This window comes from Oncorhynchus mykiss, chromosome 6 (genome assembly GCF_057628025.1).
Source record: "Oncorhynchus mykiss isolate SJ-2025 chromosome 6, ASM5762802v1, whole genome shotgun sequence".
NCBI lineage: Eukaryota > Metazoa > Chordata > Actinopteri > Salmoniformes > Salmonidae > Oncorhynchus > Oncorhynchus mykiss.
Genome location: NC_143027.1, coordinates 70,161,631 through 70,186,507, shown reverse-complemented (window position 1 = coordinate 70,186,507; position 24,877 = coordinate 70,161,631). Strand labels below are relative to the sequence as shown.

Genomic DNA, 24,877 nt, shown 5'->3' with positions numbered 1-24,877 from the left:
GACCTGGGCCCTGACAGTAAATCTCAGTAAGACCAAAATAATGGTGTTCCAAAAAAGGTCCAGTCACCAGGACCACAAATACAAATTCCATCTAGACACTGTTGCCCTAGAGCACACAAAAAACTATACATACCTTGGCCTAAACATCAGCGCCACAGGTAACTTCCACAAAGCTGTGAACGATCTGAGAGACAAGGCAAGAAGGGCATTCTATGCCATCAAAAGGAACATAAATTTCAACATACCAATTAGGATTTGGCTAAAAATACTTGAATCAGTCATAGAGCCCATTGCCCTTTATGGTCTGGGGTCCGCTCACCAACCAAGAATTCACAATATGGGACAAACACCAAATTGAGACTCTGCACGCAGAATTCTGCAAAAATATCCTCCGTGTACAACGTAGAACACCAAATAATGCATGCAGAGCAGAATTAGGCCGATACCCACTAATTATCAAAATCCAGAAAAGAGCCGTTAAATTCTATAACCACCTAAAAGGAAGTGATTCCCAAACCTTCCACAACAAAGCCATCACCTACAGAGAGATGAACCTGGAGAAGAGTCCCCTAAGAAAGCTGGTCCTGGGGCTCTGTTCACAAACACAAACACACCCTACAGAGCCCCAGGACAGCAGCACAATTAGACCCAACCAAATCATGAGAAAACAAAAAGAGAATTCCTTGACACATTGGAAAGAATTAACAAAAAAACAGAGCAAACTAGAATGCTATTTGGCCCTACACAGAGAGTACACAGCGGCAGAATACCTGACCACTGTGACTGACCCCAAATTAAGGAAAGCTTTGACTATGTACAGACTCAGTGAGCATAGCCTTGCTATTGAGAAAGGCCGCCGTAGGCAGACATGGCTCTCAAGAGAAGACAGGCTATGTGCACACTGCCCACAAAATGAGGTGGAAACTGAGCTGCACTTCCTAACCTCCTGCCCAATGTATGACCATATTATAGAGACATATTTCCCTCAGATTACACAGATCCACAAAGAATTCGAGAGAGAGAGAGAGACATTATGGATGTAAAGAGAGAGAGAGACATTATGGATGTAAAGAGGGAGAGCGAGAGAGAGAGAGAGAGACTGGTCATCTCTGTATACCTGTCTCATGACCCACTGGTTGATGCTTATTAATAAAACCCCTATCTGAGATGTCTACTGCAGCCCTCATCCTCCACATACAACACCCGTTCTGCCAGTCACATTCCGTTAAAGGTCCCCAAAGCACACACATCCCTGGATCGCTCCTCTGTTCAGTTCACTGCAGCTAGCGACTGGAACGAGCTGCAACAAACACTCAAACTGGACAGTTTTGTCACAATCTCTTCATTCAAAGACTCAATCATGGACACTCTTACTGACAGTGGTGGCTGCTTTGTGTGATGTATTGTTGTCTCCACCTTCTTTCCCTTTGTTTTGTTATCTGTGCCCAATAATGTTTGTATCATGTTTTGTGCTGCTACCATGTTGTGTTGCTACCATGTTGTTGTCCTTTTGTGTTGCTACCATGCTGTGTTGTCATGTGTTGCTACCATGTTGTTGTCATTTTGTGTTGCTATCATGTTTCTCTTATATTGTGTTAATACCATGCTGTGTTGTCATGTGTTGCTGCCTTGCTATGTTGTTGTCTTAGGTCACTCTTTATGCAGTGTTGTCTTGTCTCTCTTGTCGTGATGTGTGTTTTGTCCTATATTTTTATTTTATTTTGGTAGGCCGTCATTGTAAATAAGAATTTGTTCTTAACTGACTTGCCTAGTTGAAATTAAGGTTAAATAACATGTAAAAATCCTCCTCCTCTCATTCTGTCCTTCATCTTCCACCAGTGTGTGATTGGTTGTAGTGTGTGTTGATGACCAGCCTGCTCTAGATATGGTCTCAAATTTGTAGTAGATATGGCCTCAGATCAGTTCTAGTGGGCAATGTGTCTGTGTCTGGCCCCCTGCCTCTCTGCCCTAGGCTGACCCAGGAAGTGTGACTGGGCCCTGAGCATCTCTACGGCATAGCAGGTGTAGGCAGGGAGAAGGTTGTTTGTGTGTGTGTGTCCGTGCGTGAGTGTGTCTGTGTGTTAGAGAGTGTTTGGGTCTAATGTGAGCCCCGGGCTAGAACCTGACTGCTGTGCCGCAGAGTTTACAAGACAGAGAGAGACAGAGAGAGAAAACAGGGTATGAGAGAGAGAGAGAGAGAGAGAGAGAGAGACAGAGAGAGAGAGAGAGAGAGAGAGAGAGAGAGAGAGAGAGAGAGAGGTAATGGGGAGTGCGATGGAGAGAGAGGATGCAGAGAAGGAATGTTGGAGAGAGAAAGAGACGGAAGATAGAGAGAGGAGCGGAGAGTAGTTTCTTGTACTAGCTCTGTCTCAGTGGGAGTGAGACGTCAGCCTCTGTCAGTCCGCTCGACCAGCCAGCCTGCAGGAGAAACAGATCTATCTCCCTCTCTCTCTTTGAGTTCTTTGCCTAAACTGAGAGACGAGACACTTCACGACTCCCAGAGAAAAAAACACCAACTAGCGACAACACCAGCAGTATTATCTACAAACAAAACACAAAGGCAGTGAGGACACTAAAGAAAACCCTGAAGTCTACAATCTCCAAGGACACAAATGTTTTATTATCACTCTTAGAGTTAGACAGGATGGGTTGGTTCACTTCAAGTGCTCTAAAACAGGGCATGGAAAGAGGTCCTGGAAAGATTGTTGGAGCTGCATTTCCCCCAGTGTTTTGCGGTGAATAGGAAAGACAACAACTCGCCACCACTCAAGGCTGAGCTCCTCAAAGCCCTTGGAAATGTCAGCATCATTAGAGAGAATGTCAGTCGAGCTTCAGAGATCCCCCAGATAGATCTGGTGTCTGAGGAGATGTGATGGAGCTCATGACCTGTGGGCAAATAGAGCTTCGTCTTCTTCAGTATGGAGACACAGAAGGGGTTTATCCTCAGCTAGCTGAGTAAGTGTTCACAAACACACTGGTAACACACCCTATTGTGGTAACACGCCCTATTGTGTCTCCCTCATGTGTTGGTTTCATTACACTCTTGTAACATATTCATTACGTAGTTGTAACAGTATAACTTTAGTCCGTCCCTGTCCTCGCCCCAACCTGGGCTCGAACCAGGGACCCTGTGCACACATCAACAGTCACCCTCAAAGCATTGTTACCCATCGCTTCACAAAAGCCGCAGCCTTTGCAGAGCAAGGGGAACCACTACTTCAAGGTCTCAGAGCAAGTGACGTCACCGATTGAACTGCTAGTAGCGCGCACCACCGCTACCTAGCTAGCCATTTCACAGCCGTTACATAGTGTTTATGTCATGTATATAAAGGCTCTATGATGCTGTCATTACCACTCTTACTCCATTGTGACCTGTACAATAGATGATATTCCACTTTTTACAGGTAAAGTTATATTTAAAGAAGGGAAATGTTTCCTATCATAACCGATAGTCACTAGAGAATTTATAGTGTGTACGTGTCATGTGCGTCATCATTTGTCCCTATTGATCTCTCTGCACCCCCACTCACTGAGATATTGACTTGTTCAAGTGTTTATCCTGTCTGGCAGCGTTTATAGATGATCACGTAGACAGGCAAACACACGCGCAAGCATGCAGACACACACACCCCTCCCTTCCTGCTGTGTCTGAGCCTCTCCCTCTGTGCAGGTCTTATTGAATCTATAAGGTGTTACATCTCAGATATCGCTCGGCGGTATTGACGTGTGTGTCTGTGATGAAAGAGTCTGTCTCTAAAGGGTCATAGGTGGAGGGTCAGGGCAGGGTGTGTTACCCACAGGAAGTGATAATGAGACCGTGAGGTTGTGCGAGGGGGGGGGGGGGTCTGTCACAGCCCCTCAATTCATTAAGCTGTCTGAACAGCTCCTTAAAGCGGTGGTGACAGTGTCTCAGACCTATAAACACACGTACACACACACATACACACACACATACACACACTGTCTCCCTCCTCCACCTCTCCATTCATGCAAAGCCCCTGTGGACTGTGTTTATCATATCAGTGTTAGAATCAGCACTCGGCTGCTAATGTCTTGTGATCCTATGAGGCCACGCTCCTGTTGCTGTGATTGGCTGGCTGGCTTACTCTGTGTCCGGCCTTGGCACTAATTAGCTTCATCTCCTGCTCCAATTAGAGGAAATGACTTCTAACTCCTAAACAAGCCTCACTTAGCAGACATAACAACAGGAGTACTGCACCTCTCTCAGCCTCAATGCCCTCCTTTTAAAACAGGGAAGCACAGTTGTATGTCACTGTAAACACTTTGGTTAGGTAACACCTTTTCTAATGTGCTATTTACAGTACCTGGCATTTACTTATAACGATGTGTAAGTGAGTATTTTAAAGTAGTCGTACCAGGTATAGAATGGTGGCAGTCCCAGTAGTGTAACTGATCTCCCTGCTTCCTGTCAGTCCCAGTAGTGTAATTGATCTCCCTGCTACCCGTCAGTCCCAGTAGTGTAACTGATTTCCCTGCTTCCTGTCAGTCCCAGTAGTGTAATTGATCTCCCTGCTGCCCATCAGTCCCAGTAGTGTAACTGATCTACCTGCTTACTGTCAGTCCCAGTAGTGTAATTGATCTCCCTGCTTCTTGTCAGTCCCAGTAGTGTAATTGATCTCACTGCTTCCTGTCAGTCCCAGTAGTGTAATTGATCTCCCTGCTTCCCGTCAGTCCCAGTAGTGTAATTGATCTCCCTGCTTCCTGTCAGTCCCAGTAATGTAATTGATCTCCCTGCTTCCCGTCAGTCCCAGTATTGTAATTGATCTCCCTGCTTTCCATCAGTCCCAGTAGTGTAACTGATCTCCCTGCTTCCTGTCAGTCCCAGTAGTGTAATTTATCTCCCTGCTTCCCGTCAGTCCCAGTAGTGTAATTGATCTCCCTGCTTCCCATCAGTCCCAGTAGTGTAATTGATCTCCCTGCTTCCCGTCAGTCCCAGTAGTGTAATTGATCTCCCTTCTTCCCATCAGTCCCAGTAATGTAATTTATCTCCCTGCTTCCTGTCAGTCCCAGTAATGTAATTGATCTCCCTTCTTCCCATCAGTCCCAGTAGTGTAATTGATCTCCCTGCTTCCCATCAGTCCCAGTAGTGTAACTGATCTCCCTGCTTCCCATCAGTCCCAGTAATGTAATTGATCTCCCTGCTTCCCGTCAGTCCCAGTTGTGTAATTGATCTCCCTGCTTTCCATCAGTCCCAGTAGTGTAACTGATCTCCCTGCTTCCCGTCAGTCCCAGTAGTGTAATTGATCTCCCTGCTTCCCATCAGTCCCAGTAGTGTAATTTATCTCCCTTCTTCCCACCAGTCCCAGTAGTGTAATTGATCTCCCTTCTTCCCATCAGTCCCAGTAGTCTAATTGATCTCCCTGCTTCCCATCAGTCCCAGTAGTGTAATTGATCTCCCTGCTTCCCGTCAGTCCCAGTAGTGTAATTGATCTCCCTGCTTCCTGTCAGTCCCAGTAATGTAATTGATCTCCCTGCTTCCCGTCAGTCCAAGTAGTGTAATTGATCTCCCTGCTCCCTGTCAGTCCCAGTAGTGTAACTGATCTCCCTGCTTCCTGTCAGTCCCAGTAGTGTAATTGATCTCCCTGTATTTGATCTCCCTGCTTCCCGTCAGTCCCAGTAGTGTAATTGATTTCCCTGCTTCCCATCAGTCCCAGTAGTGTAATTGATCTCCCTGCTTCCCTTCAGTCCCAGTAGTGTAATTGATCTCCCTTCTTCCCATAAGTCCCAGTAGTGTAATTGATTTCCCTGCTTCCCATCAGTCCCAGTAGTGTAATTGATCTCCCTGCTTCCTGTCAGTCCCAGTAATGTAATTGATCTCCCTGCTTCCCATCAGTCCCAGTAGTGTAATTGATCTCCCTGCTTTCCATCAGTCCCAGTACTGTAATTGATCTCCCTGCTTCCCGTCAGTCCCAGTAGTGTAATTGATCTTCCTGCTTCCTGTCAGTCCCAGTAGTGTAATTGATCTCCCTGCTTCCCGTCAGTCCCAGTAATGTAATTGATCTCCCTGCTTCCTGTCAGTCCCAGTAATGTAATTGATCTCCCTGCTTCCCGTCAGTCCCAGTAATGTAATTGATCTCCCTGCTTCCTGTCAGTCCCAGTAATGTAATTGATCTCCCTGCTTCCCATCAGTCCCAGTTGTGTAATTGATCTCCCTGCTTCCAGTCAGTCCCAGTAATGTAATTGATCTCCCTGCTTCCCATCAGTCCCAGTAATGTAATTGATCTCCCTGCTTCCTGTCACTCCCAGTAATGTAATTGATCACCCTGCTTCCCGTCAGTCCCAGTAGTGTAATTGATCTCCCTGCTCCCTGTCAGTCCCAGTAGTGTAACTGATCTCCCTGCTTCCTGTCAGTCCCAGTAGTGTAATTGATCTCCCTGTATTTGATCTCCCTGCTTCCCGTCAGTCCCAGTAGTGTAATTGATTTCCCTGCTTCCCATCAGTCCCAGTAGTGTAATTGATCTCCCTGCTTCCCTTCAGTCCCAGTAGTGTAATTGATCTCCCTTCTTCCCATAAGTCCCAGTAGTGTAATTGATTTCCCTGCTTCCCATCAGTCCCAGTAGTGTAATTGATCTCCCTGCTTCCCGTCAGTCCCAGTAGTGTAATTGATCTCCCTGCTTCCTGTCAGTCCCAGTAATGTAATTGATCTCCCTGCTTCCCATCATTCCCAGTAGTGTAATTGATCTCCCTGCTTTCCATCAGTCCCAGTACTGTAATTGATCTCCCTGCTTCCCGTCAGTCCCAGTAGTGTAATTGATCTTCCTGCTTCCTGTCAGTCCCAGTAGTGTAATTGATCTCCCTGCTTCCCGTCAGTCCCAGTAATGTAATTGATCTCCCTGCTTCCTGTCAGTCCCAGTAATGTAATTGATCTCCCTGCTTCCCGTCAGTCCCAGTAATGTAATTGATCTCCCTGCTTCCTGTCAGTCCCAGTAATGTAATTGATCTCCCTGCTTCCCATCAGTCCCAGTTGTGTAATTGATCTCCCTGCTTCCAGTCAGTCCCAGTAATGTAATTGATCTCCCTGCTTCCCATCAGTCCCAGTAATGTAATTGATCTCCCTGCTTCCTGTCAGTCCCAGTAATGTAATTGATCACCCTGCTTCCCGTCAGTCCCAGTAATGTAATTGATCTCCCTGCTTCCTGTCAGTCCCAGTAATGTAATTGATATCCCTGCTTCCTGTCAGTCCCAGTAATGTAATTGATCTCCCTGCTTCCAATCAGTCCCAGTAGTGTAATTGATCTCACTGCTTCCCGTCAGTCAAATTAATGTAATTGATCCCCCTGCTTCCCATCAGTCCCAGCAGTGTAACTGATCTCCCAGCTTCCCATCAGTGTAATTGATCTCCCTGCTTCCCGTCAGTCCCAGTAATGTAATTGATCTCCCTGCTTCCTGTCAGTCCCAGTAGTGTAGCTGATCTCCCTGCTTCCTGTCAGTCCCAGTAGTGTAATTGATCTCCCTGTATTTGATCTCCCTGCTTCCAGTCAGTCCCAGTAGTGTAATTTATCTCCCTGCTTCCTGTCAGTCCCAGTAATGTAATAGATCTCCCTGCTTCCCGTCAGTCCCAGTAGTGTAATTGATCTCCCTGCTTCCCATCAGTCCCAGTAGTGTAATTGATCTCCCTGTAATTGATCTCCCTGCTTCCCGTCATTCCCAGTAATGTAATTGATCTCCCTGCTTCCCATCAGTCCCAGTAGTGTAATTGATCTTCCTGTAATTGATCTCCCTGCTTCCCGTCCGTCCCAGTAATGTAATTGATCTCCCTGCTTCCCGTCAGTCCCAGTAGTGTAATTGATCTCCCTGCTTCCCGTCAGTCCCAGTAATGTAATTTATCTCCCTGCTTCCCATCAGTCCCAGTAGTGTAATTGATCTCCCTGTAATTTATCTCCCTGCTTCCTGTCAGTCCCAGTAATGTAATTGATCTCCCTGCTTCCCGTCAGTCCCAGTAGTGTAATTGATCTCCCTGCTTCCCGTCAGTCCCAGTAGTGTAATTGATCTCCCTGCTTCCCGTCAGTCCCAGTAATGTAATTTATCTCCCTGCTTCCCATCAGTCCCAGTAGTGTAACTGATCTCCCAGCTTCCCATCAGTCCCAGTAGTGTAATTGATCTCCCTGCTTCCCGTCAGTCTCAGTAATGTAATTGATCTCCCTGCTTCCCATCAGTCCCAGTAGTGTAACTGATCTCCCAGCTTCCCATCAGTCCCAGTAGTGTAATTGATCTCCCTGCTTCCCGTCAGTCTCAGTAATGTAATTGATCTCCCTGCTTCCCGTCAGTCTCAGTAATGTAATTGATCTCCCTGCTTCCCGTCAGTCTCAGTAATGTAATTGATCTCCCTGCTTCCCGTCAGTCCCAGTAATGTAATTTATCTCCCTGCTTCCCATCAGTCCCAGTAATGTAATTGATCTCCCTGCTTCCCATCAGTCCCAGTAATGTAATTGATCTCCCTGCTTCCCGTCAGTCTCAGTAATGTAATTGATCTTCCTTCTTCCCATCAGTCCCAGTAGTGTAATTGATCTCCCTGCTTCCCGTCAGTCTCAGTAATGTAATTGATCTTCCTGCTTCCCGTCAGTCTCAGTAATGTAATTGATCTCCCTGCTTAGCTAAGAGCAGCAGGAGCTTTTAGTTTGGGCACACAGCCAAGATGTGTTTTTTTTTTAGTCCTTGTAACTTTGTGTTTATTTGTGAGTGTGTGCGTTCCTGTAACCCCTGGCTCCTCAAGAGAAGTCCTTACCACACACATGGCTACAGTACCTCCCTGGCTCCTCAAGAGAAGTCCTTACCACACACATGGCTACAGTACCTCCCTGGGTTCTCAATAGAAGTCCTTACCACACACATGGCTACAGTAGCTCCCTGGGTCCTCAAGAGAAGTCCTTACCACACACATGGCTACAGTAGCTCCCTGACTCCTCAAGAGAAGTCCTTACCACACACATGGCTACAGTAGCTCCCTGGCTCCTCAAGAGAAGTCCTTACCACACACACACGGCTACAGTAGCTCCCTGACTCCTCAAGAGAAGTCCTTACCACGCACGGCTACAGTAGCTCCCTGACTCCTCAAGAGAAGTCCTTACCACACACACACGGCTACAGTAGCTCCCTGACTCCTCAAGAGAAGTCCTTACCACGCACGGCTACAGTAGCTCCCTGACTCCTCAAGAGAAGTCATTAGTAGAGTGACTTATGTATTTTTAGTATTTTTACGTGAGAAGTGGGTGTTTAAGAGAGCCTCGTCAGTCTGCAGGACTTACCCTGCTCCATCTCCCTGTCTGTCTCCATACTTCATCTCCCTGTCTGTCTCCCTGCTCCATCTCCCTGTCTGTTTCCCTGTCTGTCTCCCTGCTCCATCTCCCTGTTTGACTCCCTGCTCGCTCTCCTTGTCTGTCTCCATACTCCATCTCCCTGTCTGTCTCCCTGCTTCATCTCCCTGTCTGTTTCCATACTCTATCTCCCTATCTGTCTCCCTGCTCCATCTCCATGTCTGTCTCCCTGCTCCATCTCCCTGTCTGTCTCCATACTCCATCTCCCTGCCTGTCTCCCTGCTCCATCTCCCTGTCTGTTTCTCTGTCTGTCTCCCTGCTCCATCTTCCTGTCTGACTCCCTGTCTGTCTCCCTGCTCGATCTCCCTGTCTGACTCCCTGTCTGTCTCCTCGTCTGGCTCCCTGCTCCATCTCCCTGTCTGTCTCCCTGCTCCATCTCCCTGTCTGTCTCCCTGCTCCAACTCCCTGTCTGTCCCCTGTCTCTCTCTCTGCCAGTCTGTCTGTCTCTCTGTCTCCCTGTCGCTCTGTCTCTCTCTCTCTCTGTCTGTCTGTCTCTCTGTCTGTCTCCCTGCCTTTCTGCTCCATCTCCCTGTCTGTCTCCCTGTCTGTCTCCATGCTCCATCTCCCTGTCTGTTTCCCTGCTCCATCTCCCTGTCTGTCTCCCTGTCTGACTCCCTGCTCCATCTCCCTGTCTGTTTCCATGCTCCATCTCCCTGTCTGTCTCGCTGCTCCATCTCCCTGTCGGTCTCCCTGTCTGTCTCCCCGTCTGGCTCCCTGCTCCATCTCCCTGTCTGTCTCGCTGCTCCATCTCCCTGTCTGCCTCCCTGCTCCATCTCCCTGTCTGACTCCCTGCTCGATCTCCCTGTCTGACTCCCTGCTCGATCTCCCTGTCTGACTCCCTGTCTGTCTCCCTGTCTGACTCCCTGTCTGTCTCCCTGTCCGTCTCCCTGTCTGTCTCCCTGCTCCATCTGCCTCTCTGTCTCGCTGCTCCATCTCCCTGTCTGTCTCCCTGCTCCATCTCCCTGTCTGTATCCCTGCTCCATCTCCCTGTCTGGCTCCCTGCTCCAACTCCCTGTCTGACTCCCTTCTCCAACTCCCTGTCTGGCTCCCTGCCTCTCTTCTCCATCTCCCCGTCTGTCTCCCTGCTCCATCTTCCTGTCTGTCTCCCTTCTCCATCTCCCTATCTGTCTCCCTGCTCCATCTCCCTGTCTGGCTCCCTGTCTCTCTTCTCCATCTCCCTGTCTGTCTCCCTGCTCCATCTCCCTGTCTGTCTTTCTGCTCCATCTCCCTGTCTGTCTCCCTGTCTCTTTATCTATATCTCTGTCTGTCTTTCTGTCTCTCTGCTCCATCTCCCTGTCTGTCCCCTGTCTCTCTCTCTGCCAGTCTGTCTGTCTCTCTGTCTCCCTGTCGCTCTGTCTCTCTCTCTCTCTGTCTGTCTGTTTCTCTGTCTGTCTCTCTGTCTGTCTCACTCTGTCTGTCTGTTTCCCTGTCTTTCTGTCTCTCTGTCTGTCTCTCTGTCTCTCTGTCTGTCGCTCTGTCTATCTCTCTCTCTGTCTTTCTGCTTCATCTCCCTGTCTGTATCCCTGTCTCCCTGCTCCATCTCCCTGTCTGTCTCCATGTCTCCATGTCTCCCTGCTCCAACTCCCTGTCTGGCTCCCTGTCTCTCTTCTCCATCTCCCTGTCCTTCTCCCTGCTCCATCTCCCTGTCTGATTCCCTGCTCCATCTCCCTGTCTGGCTCCCTGCTCCATCTCCCTGTCTGGCTCCTTGTCTCCCTGCACCATCTCCCTGTCTGTTTCCCTGTTTCTCTTCTCCATCTCCCTGTCTGTCTCCCTGCTCCATCTCCCTGTCTGGCTCCCTGCTCCATCTCCCTGCCTGGCTCCCTGTCTCTCTTCTCCATCTCCCTGTCTGTCCCTGCCTGTCTCCCTGTTTCTCTGTCTCACTCTCTGTCTGTCTCTCTGTCTGTCTGTCTGTTTCCCTGTCTTTCTGTCTCACTCTCTGTCTCTCTGTCTGTCTCTGTCTCTGTCTGTCTTTCTGCTCCATCTCCCTGTCTGTCTCCCTGTCTCTTTATCTCTCTCTCTGTCTGTCTTTCTGTCTCTCTGCTCCAACTCCCTGTCTGTCCCCTGTCTCTCTCTCTGCCAGTCTGTCTGTCTCTCTGTCTCCCTGTCGCTCTGTCTCTCTCTCTCTCTGTCTGTCTGTCTCTCTGTCTGTCTCCCTGCCTTCTGCTCCATCTCACTATCTGTCTCCCTATCTCTGTCTCTCTCTCTCTCTGTCTGTCGCTCTGTCTGTCTTTCTGCTCCACCTCCCTCCCTCCCTCCCTCCCTCCCTCCCTCCCTCCCTCCCTCCCTCCCTCCCTCCCTCCCTCCCTCCCTCCCTCCCTCCCTCCCTCCCTCCCTGTCTCCCTCCCTGTCTCTCTGTCTGTCTCTCTGTCTGTCTCTCTGTCTGTCTCTCTGTCTCTCTGTCTCTCTGCTCCATATCCCTGTCTGTCTCCCTGTGTCTCTGTCTGTCTCCCTGTGTCTCTGTCTGTCTGTCTGTCTGTCTGTCTGTATGCTCCATCTCACTATCTGTCTCTCTGTCTCTGTCTCGCTCTCTGTCTCTCTGTCTGTCTCTCTGCTCCATCTCCCTGTCTGTCTCCCTCTCTCTGCTCCATCTCACTGTCTGTCTCCCTGTCTGTCTCCCTGTCTCTCTGTCTCTCTGTTTCTCTCTTTGTCTGTCTCTCTGTTGTGTCTGTCTCCCTGTCTCTCTCCTCTGTCTCCCGGTCTTACTGTCTGTGTCTCTCTGTCTGTCTCTCTGTTTGTCTCCCTGTCTCTCTGTCTATCTCAAATCAAAATCAGATCAAATTTTATTTGTCACATACACATGGTTAGCAGATGTTAATGCAAGTGTAGCGAAATGCTTGTGCTTCTAGTTCCGAAAATGCAGTGTTAACCAACGAGTAATCTACCCTAACAATTTCACAACAACTACCTTATACACACAAGTGTAAAGGAATGAAAGAATATGTACATATAAATATATGAATGAGTGATGGTACAGAACGGCATAGGCAAGATGCAGTAGATGGTATAGAGTACAGTATATACATATGAGATGAGTAATGTAGGGTATGTAAACATTATATGAAGTGGCTAGTGATACATTTATTACATCTATTTTTACATTATTAAAGTGGCTGGAGTTGAGTCGGTGTGTTGGCAGCAGCCCCTCAATGTTAGTGGTGGCTGTTTAACAGTCTGATGGCCTTGAGATATAAGCAGTTTTTCAGTCTCTCGGTCCCAGCTTTGATGCACCTGTACTGACCTTGCCTTCTGGATGATAGCGGGGTGAACAGGCAGTGGCTCGGGTGGTGTAGGTGTCCTGGAGGGCAGGTAGTTTGCCCCCGGTGATGCGTTGTGCAGACCTCACTACCCTCTGGAGAGAGCCTTACGGTTGTGGGCGGAGCAGTTGCCGTACCAGGCTGTGATACAGCGCCTTCTTCACCACGCTGTCTGTGTGGGTGGACCATTTCAGTTTGTCTGTGTTGTGTACGCCGAGGTACTTAAAACTTACTACCCTCTCCACTACTGTCCCGTCGATGTGGATACGGGGCTGCTCCCTCTGCTGTTTCCTGAAGTCCACGATCATCTCCTTTGTTTCGTTGACGTTGAGTGTGAGGTTATTTTCCTGACACCACACTCCGAGGGCCCTCACCTCCTCCTGTAGGCCATCTCGTCATTGTTGGTAATCAAGCCTACCACTGTAGTCTCGTCTGCAAACTTGATGTCTGTCTCTCTCTCGCTGTCTCTCTGTCTGTCTCCCTGTCTCTCTGCTCCATCTCTCCGTCTATCTCTCTGTCTGTCTCCCTGTCTCTCTGCTCCATCTCCCTGTCTACCTCTCTGTCTGTCTCGCTGTCTCTCTGTCTGTCTCCCTGTGTCTCTGCCTCCAGCTGAGAGCTATGTTTATTTCATAAGGCCCTGTGACCAGCGCTGTGTTTTTGTCTGGAGATGTGCGTCGCCGTCCCCGCCTGTCTCTTCCACTTGTCAATGGCCTCTTTTAAGTCCTATACCCACCTTTCCTCTTCTCTTCCTCTTCTCCTCTTCTCCTCCTCCTCTGACAGCTTCCCTCTGTTCTTCCCTCTTCTTTTCATGGTCAGCCCTTCCGCTCTTGCTTGAATGCTCGTCCCTCGCTCCGTCTCGGAAGAGGAGAGGAGCAGTGTGATGCACATCTCAAGAGACCTGAGCTGTCTCTTTCTCCCTCTCTCTCTCCTTCTGTCTTTGTCTCTGTCAAGGCTCTGTCACTTCAGTCAGGGACGTGTCTTTAATACCCACTGCTGGATAGCCCCTAGTTGGCTTTTTATAGCCGTTTATATCAAAGCTGTGACAGCTGCTAAAAACGGTCCCCCGGAAGACAAGGCACCTTAGTTGTTAATGGAACTATATTATACACACACACACACACACACACACACACACACACACACACACACACACACACACACACACACACACACACACACACACACACACACACAGAGGGAGACAAGGCACTTGAGTAGTTAATGGCACTACCCAAACACTGTAGCATGATGGCTTTGAAGTCGATGGCTTTGAGTTGCTGAGCTGTCTGAAAGTGGGACAAACTTAGTTAAAACGGTCTGTAATGTTTGGTGACTGTGACGTAGATATGCCATGTGCTGTGGAAACCTCTTCCTCTTGTATATTTAGATATGAGCTGTATTCAGACAGGCCAGGTACATTATGTTGATGCCAGAAGTGATGAAAGTGATTCATTTGCATGTTTTCTATTAAAATGGATGATTGACGTCATCATCTTTGTCTCTTCCAGACATCCAGTGTGATTGAGGGCGTGGCCAGAGTCAGCAAGGAGGCGGATTCTGCCTTACATACATCAGCAGTGAGCGAATCACAATCAACGGAACCTGGGGTTGGCCACACCCCTTCTCTACCCCCCAACCTGGAGCCAGAGAGAGGAGACCGCCCACCTTCCAGTAAGTACCTTGACTTCTGACCCCTGACCTCCAAGCCCTGCTCCTGCCCTCTGTCCCCACCAAAACATTAAATTGTGTGTGGGTTAGAATGAATTATCTCTGACTCCTAGGTTTTTTGTGCTGCACAAATTCTTCCATTGTCTTTTATTTGCTCTCTTACGTTATTTCTTCTACCCCGACCTACCTTTCTCCTCCTCTCTCTACCTTTCTCCTCCTCTCTCTACCTTTCTCCTCCTCTCTATACTTTTCTCCTCCTCTCTCTACCTTTCTCCTCCTCTCTACCTTTCTCCTCCTCTCTATACCTTTCTCCTCTCTCTACCTTTCTCCTCCTCTCTCTACCTTTCTCCTCCTCTCTCTACCTTTCTCCTCCTCTCTCTACCTTTCTCCTCCTCTCTCTACCGTTCTCCTCCTCTCTATACCTTTCTCCTCCTCTCTCTACCTTTCTCCTCCTCTCTCTACCTTTCTCCTCCTCTCTCTACCTTTCTCCTCCTCTTTCTACCTTTCTCCTCCTCTCTCTACCTTTCTCCTCCTCTCTACCTTTCTCCTCCTCTCTCTACCTTTCTCCTCCTCTCTCTACCTTTCTCCTCCTCTCTATACCTTTCTCCTTCTCTCTCTACCTTTCTCCTCCTCTCTCTACCTTTCTCCTCCTCTCTATACCTTTCTCCTCCTCTCTCTACCTTTCTCCTTCTCTCTCTACATTTCTCCTCCTCTCTATACCTTTCTCCTCCTCTCTCTACCTTTCTCCTCCTCTCTCTATCTTTCTCCTCCTCTTTCTACCTTTCTCCTCCTCTCTCTACCTTTCTCCTCCTCTCTACCTTTCTCCTCCTCTCTATACCTTTCTCCTCCTCTCTCTACCTTTCTCCTCCTCTCTCTACCTTTCTCCTCCTCTCTCTACCTTTCTCCTCCTCTTTCTACCTTTCTCCTCCTCTCTATACCTTTCTCCTTCTCTCTCTACCTTTCTCCTCCTCTCTCTACCTTTCTCCTCCTCTCTCTACCTTTCTCCTCCTCTCTCTACCTTTCTCCTCCTCTCTATACCTTTCTCCTCCTCTCTCTACCTTTCTCCTGCTCTCTCTCTACCTTTCTCCTCCTCTCTCTACCTTTCTCCTCCCCTCTCTACCTTTCTCCTCCTCTCTCTACCTTTCTCCTCCTCTCTATACCTTTCTCCTCTCTCTACCTCTCTCCTCCTCTCTCTACCTTTCTCCTCCTCTCTCTACCTTTCTCCTCCTCTCTCTACCTTTCTCCTCCTCTCTCTACCGTTCTCCTCCTCTCTATACCTTTCTCCTCCTCTCTCTACCTTTCTCCTCCTCTCTCTACCTTTCTCCTCCTCTCTCTACCTTTCTCCTCCTCTTTCTACCTTTCTCCTCCTCTCTCTACCTTTCTCCTCCTCTCTACCTTTCTCCTCCTCTCTCTACCTTTCTCCTCCTCTCTCTACCTTTCTCCTCCTCTCTCTACCTTTCTCCTCCTCTCTATACCTTTCTCCTTCTGTCTACCTTTCTCCTCCTCTCTCTACCTTTCTCCTCCTCTCTCTACCTTTCTCCTCCTCTCTATACCTTTCTCCTCCTCTCTCTACCTTTCTCCTCCTCTCTCTACCTTTCTCCTCCTCTCTATACCTTTCTCCTTCTCTCTCTACCTTTCTCCTCCTCTCTATACCTTTCTCCTCCTCTCTCTACCTTTCTCCTCCTCTCTCTACCTTTCTCCTCCTCTTTCTACCTTTCTCCTCCTCTCTCTACCTTTCTCCTCCTCTCTACCTTTCTCCTCCTCTCTATACCTTTCTCCTTCTCTCTCTACCTTTCTCCTCCTCTCTACCTTTCTCCTCCTCTCTCTACCTTTCTCCTCCTCTCTCTACCTTTATCCTCCTCTCTATACCTTTCTCCTTCTCTCTCTACCTTTCTCCTCCTCTCTCTACCTTTCTCCTCCTCTCTCTACCTTTCTCCTCCTCTCTCTACCTTTCTCCTCCTCTCTATACCTTTCTCCTCCTCTCTCTACCTTTCTCCTGCTCTCTCTCTACCTTTCTCCTCCTCTCTCTACCTTTCTCCTCCTCTCTCTACCTTTCTCCTCCTCTCTATACCTTTCTCCTTCTCTCTCTACCTTTCTCCTCCTCTCTACCTTTCTCCTCCTCTCTCTACCTTTCTCCTCCTCTCTATACCTTTCTCCTTCTCTCTCTACCTTTCTCCTCCTCTCTCTACATTTCTCCTCCTCTCTCTACCTTTCTCCTCCTCTCTCTACCTTTCTCCTCCTCTCTATACCTTTCTCCTCCTCTCTCTACCTTTCTCCTGCTCTCTCTCTACCTTTCTCCTCCTCTCTCTACCTTTCTCCTCCTCTCTCTACCTTTCTCCTCCTCTCTCTACCTTTCTCCTCCTCTCTATACCTTTCTCCTTCTCTCTCTACCTTTCTCCTTCTCTCTCTACCTTTCTCCTCCTCTCTCTACCTTTCTCCTCCTCTCTCTACCTTTCTCTTCCTCTCTCTACCTTTCTCCTCCTCTCTATACCTTTCTCCTCCTCTCTCTACCTTTCTCCTGCTCTCTCTCTACCTTTCTCCTCCTCTCTCTTCTCCTTCTGTCTCTTTCTTTACATTTGCAACGCTTACCTGACACAGGCTGTCTGGTTCAGCCATTGTTTATCCTGTTGTGTGGTATTTAAATACTGTTAAGGTTATCTGCCGTACTGTGAAGCTCTGCTTTCCTGGTATTGTGTCACTCCCAACAGCAGGATAGGATTGTTATCAAAGCCTCGTGGGATGTGGTGTGTACTTCCTCATAGCTGCTTTCTATTCATGAAAATGATTTCAGCAGAAGTTCCTTTCACACTCTGGATGTGTTTCAGTTCTGTGGGTTTTAAAGTAAGAGGGAGTTTCTGCCAGTGTATATTCTGACGTTCATGTCTCTCCTAAGTCTGACTGAACCTAGTGAAGCAGTATCTATTCAGTATCTATTCGGTATCTATTCAGTATCTATTCCGTATCTATTCCGTATCTATTCAGTATCTATTCGGTATCTATTCAGTATCTATTCCGTATCTATTCCGTATCTATTCAGTATCTATTCAGTATCTATTCGGTATCTATTCAGTATCTATTCCGTATCTATTCGGTATCTATTCGGTATCTATTCGGTATCTATTCCGTATCTATTCAGTATCTATTCCGCATCTATTTGGTATCTATTCAGTATCTATTCGGTATCCATTCAGTATCTATTCAGTATCTATTCCGTATCTTTTCCGTATCTATTCAGTATCTATTCCGTATCTATTTGGTATCTATTCAGTATCTATTCAGTATCCATTCGGTATCTATTCAATATCTATTCGGTATCTATTCAGTATCTATTCAGTATCTATTCGGTATCTATTCAGTATCTATTCGGTATCTATTCGGTATCTATTCGGTATCTATTCAGTATCTATTCAGTATCTATTCCAAATACTTTTTTCACAACTGCCACCAGTTTGACAGCAGTAAATGGACAACAAATACATATTGACATAGTCAAACAAATAGAAGTGTGTCAGAACGTGCAAGGGATGTTTCATGCTGAAACCCTCATATTAAACAGCAATATTCACTAAGTTGATGGTTTGTAATAAGTATAATGTTTTACAGGTTTGTCATATACAAAAATAAAATATACCAACATTCTGGAAGTTTACTGGTAAATCTAGAAAGTTTCCAGTAATATACCTCACTCTGGGACGCTGTCTATAGTAACTTTGCTGTATTCTGTCCCTATCCGCTGTCAGGGTCCGCTGTGTGTGTGTGTGTGTGATCGTGTGTGTGATCGTGTGTGTGTGTGTGATCATCAGTGTGTGTGTGTGTGTGTGTGTGTGTGTGTGTGTGTGTGCGTGTGTGTGTGATCATCAGTGTGTGTGTGTGTGATCGTCAGTGTGTGTGTGGGGGGGGGGGGCTCAGTTCCAGCCCCATGGCATACGCTGCTCTAAGCTGCTCTGACAGAAAGTGTCTCCTTAACTCAGCAGGTTCTTATCTGCACTTCCTGTTTCCTGTGTGATATTAGACTGCTGACCCTGATGTGTTGTAACAGAGGAACCGTGTGTGTGAGAGAGAGAGAGAGACATGTCTGTCCCCTAAAGTGTCCTGCGTTGGCTCGGTGCCGTGTATGTGTGTAACAGACTTTTGGCTAGTCCCCGGTGAAAGATTGTTTACTGTGAGGTGTGGGAGGGCTCATCTCTGAGGAGAGACGGAGAGAGCCTCATCGCTAAACATACACAGCAAGAGGAGAGAGGGATGAAGAGGATTGAGGTAGAAGAGAGATGGAGAAGGAATGAGTAAAGACAGATGGACTTCAGAGTAAGAGGTGAGGGAGAGTGAGAAAATGGTGAGATGGAGACAGAGAAAAGAAAAGGAGATATGAAATAAAGAGATGGGAAACCGACATGAAGGAGGAAAGGAGAAAGTGATAACTAAAGGGGGAAGAGAGAGAGGGACAGATACACTGTGAAAGGGTGGAGGCTGTGCACATTGATGTGAGGAGACAGGAGCACTTTCCACATAAACGCACTGAGCTCTGAGTCTGAGCTCTCTGATGGCCTCCTCCAGGGCACAGACACACACACACACACACACACACACACACACACACACACACACACACACACACACACACACACACACACACACACACACACACACACACACACACACACACACACACACACACCACACACACACAAACAACTTCCCTCTCATATTCTCCATCCTCCTCACCTCATCCATCGTTCTCTCTCTCTTCTCTTCCTCTGTATCTCTCTCTTCTCTTCCTCTGCATCTCTCTCTTCCTCTGTATCTCTCTCTCTCTTCTCTTCCTCTGTATCTCTCTCTCTCTCTTCTCTTCCTCTGTATCTCTCTCTCTCTTCTCTTCCTCTGTATCTCTCTCTCTCTTCTCTTCCTCTGTATCTCTCTCTCTCTCTTCTCTTCCTCTGTATCTCTCTCTTCTCTTCCTCTGTATCTCTCTCATTCTCTTCCTCTGTAACTCTCTCTCTCTCTTCTCTTCCTCTGTAACTCTCTCTCTCTCTTCTCTTCCTCTGTAACTCTCTCTCTCTTCTCTCCAGTCTACCTAGATGAGTAAACTCCCTCATAAGGAGATAGGTATAAAGTACAGGTCTATGTAATATAAATCTTTATAAACCTTCAAGAAGGTATTTCCACGACATCCTATGGTTTCCATGTTCTGGGGTGAATTATGTGGTCTCCTCATGTTTAACAAAGTAGGATATGATCTCTAACCTTTGCCTGACCTTTGCATAACCCCCTCGCTAATGTACCACACATCATTCTGCAAAACCACAATAAGACACATTTAGGCACATTCAGATACATCACTATGGGAATTGTTTTCAGCTGTGTGTGTGTGTGTGTGTGTGTGTTTGAGGCCTCTCTTCCTGTCCTAGTCTCTGTGATGCCGTTCCCGTCAGTGTGATGATGATTAGTGATAATGCATGTTGACAGTGTTTCCTCTCTGCCCCCAGCAGAAACACATGGGAATACTCGATGAATAGCTCCAGGAATTTAACAATAACTCTCAGTGATTGGTCAAACTGACGGGCCATCCCTTTCAGAAACAGGCCCAATTAAAAAACTCCTGTTTCAGTGGGATGACAGCACTTAATGTGTAGATCTGACGTGTGTGTGTCCTGTCAGACTGTGTCCTGACACAGAATCATCAACATATTAAAGACCCTGACACACACACACACACACACACACACACACACACACACACACACACACACACTGACGCTTCCCGGACACACATGCAGGCTCATGAGTAGTGACAGGCTCTTGGGCCGAGCGAGCTTGTTTTGGGTGTGTCAGTGTGCATTACAGCAGTAGTAGTGAACAGTGCTAGGACAGATATACAGAGAGATACAGAGAGATAAAGAAAGATACAGAGAGATACAGAGAGATACAGAGAGATACAGAGATACAGAGATACAGAGAGATACAGAGATACAGAGAGATGCAGAGATACAGAAAGATACAGAGATACAGAGATACAGAGAGATACAGAGATGCAGAGCGATACAGAGAGATACAGAGAGATACAGAGATATACAGAGAGATACAGTGAGATACAGAGCGATACAGAGAGATACAGAGATACAGAGAGATACAGAGAGAGAGAAAGATTCCCCTGGACATTTGCAAAACAAACTGTATGTAAATGATTATCCCATCCAGCCTCCAGCAAGAGACTGATTGTGGAATTAGAAAATGAAAAGTAGGTAGCGAGACATGGTGAGACACAGATTTATAGAGACTGAGATAGGGTGAGAGAGGGTGAGACAGGTTTATAGAGACTGAGATAGGGGGAGAGAGGGTGAGACAGGTTTATAGAGACTGAGATATGGGGAGAGAGGGTGAGACAGGTTTATAGAGACTGAGATATGGGGAGAGAGGGTGAGACACATGTTTATAGAGACTGAGATAGGGGAGAGAGGGTGAGACACAGGTTTATAGAGACTGAGATAGGGTGAGAGAGGGTGAGACATGTTTATAGAGACTGAGATAGGGGAGAGAGGGTGAGACAGGTTTATAGAGACTGAGATAGGGGGAGAGAGGGTGAGACAGGTTTATAGAGACTGAGATAGGGTGAGACAGGTTTTTAGAGAATGGGATAGGGTGAGACAGTTTTATAGAGACTGAGATAGGGTGAGATACAGGTTTATAGAGACTGAGATAGGGTGAGAGAGGATGAGATACAGGTTTATAGAGACTGAGATAGGGTGGGAGAGGGTGAGACAGGTTTTATAGACTGAGATAGGGTGAGAGAAGGTGAGACAGGTTTATAGAGACTGAGATAGGGTTATTTAGACTGAGATAGGGTGAGATAGGGAGAGATACATGTTTATAGAGACTGGGATAGGGGAGATATATCAGTCTCAGGTTTATAGAGACTGAGATAGGGTGAGATATAGATTTATAGAGACTGAGATTGGGTGAGATACAGGTTTATAGACACTGAGATATGGGGAGAGAGGGGCAGATACAGGTTTATAGAGACTGAGATAGGGTGACATAGGGAGAGATACGGGTATATAGAGACTGAGAAAGGGTGAGATAGGGAGAGATACAGGTTTATAGAGACGGAGATAGAGTGAGGTAGGGAGAGATACAGGTTTATAGAGACTGAGATAGGGTGAGAGAGGGTGAGATACAGGTTTGTAGAGACTGAGATAGGGGGAGAGAGGGTGAGATACATGTTTATAGAGATTGGGATAGGGGAGATACAGGTTTATAGAGACTGAGATAGGGTGAGATATAGATTTATAGAGACTGAGATTGGGTGAGATACAGGTTTATAGAGACTGAGATAGGGGGAGAGAGGGGGAGATACAGGTTTATAGAGACTGAGAAAGGGTGAGATAGGGAGAGATACAGGTTTATAGAGACAGAAAGGGTGAGATAGGGAGAGATACAGGTTTATAGAGACTGAGATAGGGGGTTAGAGGGTGAGACAGGTTTATAGAGACTGAGATAGGGGGAGAGAGGGTGAGATACAGGTTTGTAGAGACTGAGATAGGGTGAGATACAGGTTTGTAGAGACTGGGATAGGGTGAGATACAGGTTTATCAAATCAAATCAAATCAAATTTTATTTGTCACATACACATGGTTAGCAGATGTTAATGCGAGTGTAGCGAAATGCTTGTGCTTCTAGTTCCGACAATGCAGTAATAACCAACAAGTAATCTAACTAACAATTCCAAAACTACTGTCTTGTACACAGTGTAAGGGGATAAAGAATATGTACATAAGAATATATGAATGAGTGATGGTACAGAGCAGCATAGGCAAGATACAGTAGATGGTATCGAGTACAGTATATACATATGAGATGAGTATGTAAACAAAGTGGCATAGTTAAAGTGGCTAGTGATACATGTATTACATAAGGATACAGTCGATGATATAGAGTACAGTATATACGTATGCATATGAGATGAATAATGTAGGGTAAGTAACATTATATAAGGTAGCATTGTTTAAAGTGGCTAGTGATATATTTACATCATTTCCCATCAATTCCCATTATTAAAGTGGCTGGAGTTGAGTCAGTGTCAGTGTGTTGGCAGCAGCCACTCAATGTTAGTGGTGGCTGTTTAACAGTCTGATGGCCTTGAGATAGAAGCTGTTTTTCAGTCTCTCGGTCCCAGCTTTGATGCACCTGTACTGACCTCGCCTTCTGGATGATAGCGGGGTGAACAGGCAGTGGCTCGGGTGGTTGTTGTCCTTGATGATCTTTATGGCCTTCCTGTGACATCGGGTGGTGTAGGTGTCCTGGAGGGCAGGTAGTTTGCCCCCGGTGATGCGTTGTGCAGACCTCACCACCCTCTGGAGAGCCTTACGGTTGAGGGCGGAGCAGTTGCCGTACCAGGCGGTGATACAGCCCGCCAGGATGCTCTCGATTGTGCATCTGTAGAAGTTTGTGAGTGCTTTTGGTGACAAGCCGAATTTCTTCAGCCTCCTGAGGTTGAAGAGGCGCTGCTGCGCCTTCTTCACAATGCTGTCTGTGTGAGTGGACCAATTCAGTTTGTCTGTGATGTGTATGCCGAGGAACTTAAAACTTGCTACCCTCTCCACTACTGTTCCATCGATGTGGATAGGGGGGTGTTCCCTCTGCTGTTTCCTGAAGTCCACAATCATCTCCTTAGTTTTGTTGACGTTGAGTGTGAGGTTATTTTCCTGACACCACACTCCGAGGGCCCTCACCTCCTCCCTGTAGGCCGTCTCGTCGTTGTTGGTAATCAAGCCTACCACTGTTGTGTCGTCCGCAAACTTGATGATTGAGTTGGAGGCGTGCGTGGCCACGCAGTCGTGGGTGAACAGGGAGTACAGGAGAGGGCTCAGAACGCACCCTTGTGGGACCCCAGTGTTGAGGATCAGCGGGGAGGAGATGTTGTTGCCTACCCTCACCACCTGGGGGCGGCCCGTCAGGAAGTCCAGTACCCAGTTGCACAGGGCGGGGTCGAGACCCAGGGTCTCGAGCTTGATGACGAGCTTGGAGGGTACTATGGTGTTGAATGCCGAGCTGTAGTCAATGAACAGCATTCTCACATAGGTATTCCTCTTGTCCAGATGGGTTAGGGCGGTGTGCATTGTGGTTGAGATTGCATCATCTGTGGACCTATTTGGGCGGTAAGCAAATTGGAGTGGGTCTAGGGTGTCAGGTAGGGTGGAGGTGATATGGTCCTTGACTAGTCTCTCAAAGCACTTCATGATGACGGAAGTGAGTGCTACGGGGCGGTAGTCGTTTAGCTCAGTTACCTTAGCTTTCTTGGGAACAGGAACAATGGTGGCCCTCTTGAAGCATGTGGGAACAGCAGACTGGTATAGGGATTGATTGAATATGTCCGTAAACACACCGGCCAGCTGGTCTGCGCATGCTCTGAGGGCGCGGCTGGGGATGCCGTCTGGGCCTGCAGCCTTGCGAGGGTTAACACGTTTAAATGTCTTACTCACCTCGGCTGCAGTGAAGGAGAGACCGCATGTTTTCGTTGCAGGCCGTGTCAGTGGCACTGTATTGTCCTCAAAGCGGGCAAAAAAGTTATTTAGTCTGCCTGGGAGCAGGACATCCTGGTCCGTGACTGGGCTGGATTTCTTCCTGTAGTCTGTGATTGACTGTAGACCCTGCCACATGCCTCTTGTGTCTGAGCCGTTGAATTGAGATTCTACTTTGTCTCTGTACTGACGCTTAGCTTGTTTGATAGCCTTGCGGAGGGAATAGCTGCACTGTTTGTATTCGGTCATGTTACCAGACACCTTGCCCTGATTAAAAGCAGTGGTTCGCGCTTTCAGTTTCACGCGAATGCTGCCATCAATCCACGGTTTCTGGTTAGGGAATGTTTTAATCGTAGAGACTGAGATAGGGGGTTAGAGGGTGAGACAGGTTTATAGAGACTGAGATAGGGGGAGAGAGGGTGAGATACAGGTTTATAGACACTGAGATAGGGTGAGAGAGGGTGAGATACAGGTTTATAGACACTGTAATAGGGTGAGAGAGGGTGAGACACAGGTTTATAGAGACTGAGAGAGGGTGAGATACAGGTTTATAGAGACTGCGATATGGGGAGAGAGGGTGAGACACATGTTTATAGAGACTTAGATAGGGGGAGAGAGGGTGAGACACAGGTTTATAGAGACTGAGATAGGGTGAGATACAGGTTTATAGAGACTGATATAGGGTGAGAGAGGGTGAGACATGTTTATAGAGACTGAGATAGGGGAGAGAGGGTGAGACAGGTTTATAGAGATTGAGATTCGGGTGATATACAGGTTTTTAGAGACTGGGAGAGGGTGAGACACAGGTTTATAGACACTGAGATAGGGTGAGATACAGGTTTATAGAGACTGAGATATGGGGAGAGAGGGTGAAGACACATGTTTATAGAGACTTAGATAGGGGGAGAGAGGGTGAGACACAGGTTTATAGAGACTGAGATAGGGTGAGATACAGGTTTATAGAGACTGAGCTAGGGTGAGAGAGGGTGAGACATGTTTATAGAGACTGAGATAGGGGAGAGAGGGTGAGACAGGTTTATAGAGACTGAGATAGGGGGAGAGAGGGTGAGACAGGTTTATAGAGACTGAGATAGGGTGAGAGAGG

General features: G+C 47.4%; 1 protein-coding gene across 1 annotated transcript in view; it reads left to right on the top strand.

The window, feature by feature from the left end:
- The window catches only part of gse1b (Gse1 coiled-coil protein b), a 473,097-nt gene that overhangs the window by 142,573 nt on the left and 305,647 nt on the right, over nt 1-24,877 (top strand). Inside the window, exon 2 of the mRNA XM_036980868.2 lies at nt 14,098-14,260. Within this exon, the coding sequence (XP_036836763.2) occupies nt 14,098-14,260 (163 nt within the window). The remainder of the gene's footprint in view (nt 1-14,097; nt 14,261-24,877) is intronic.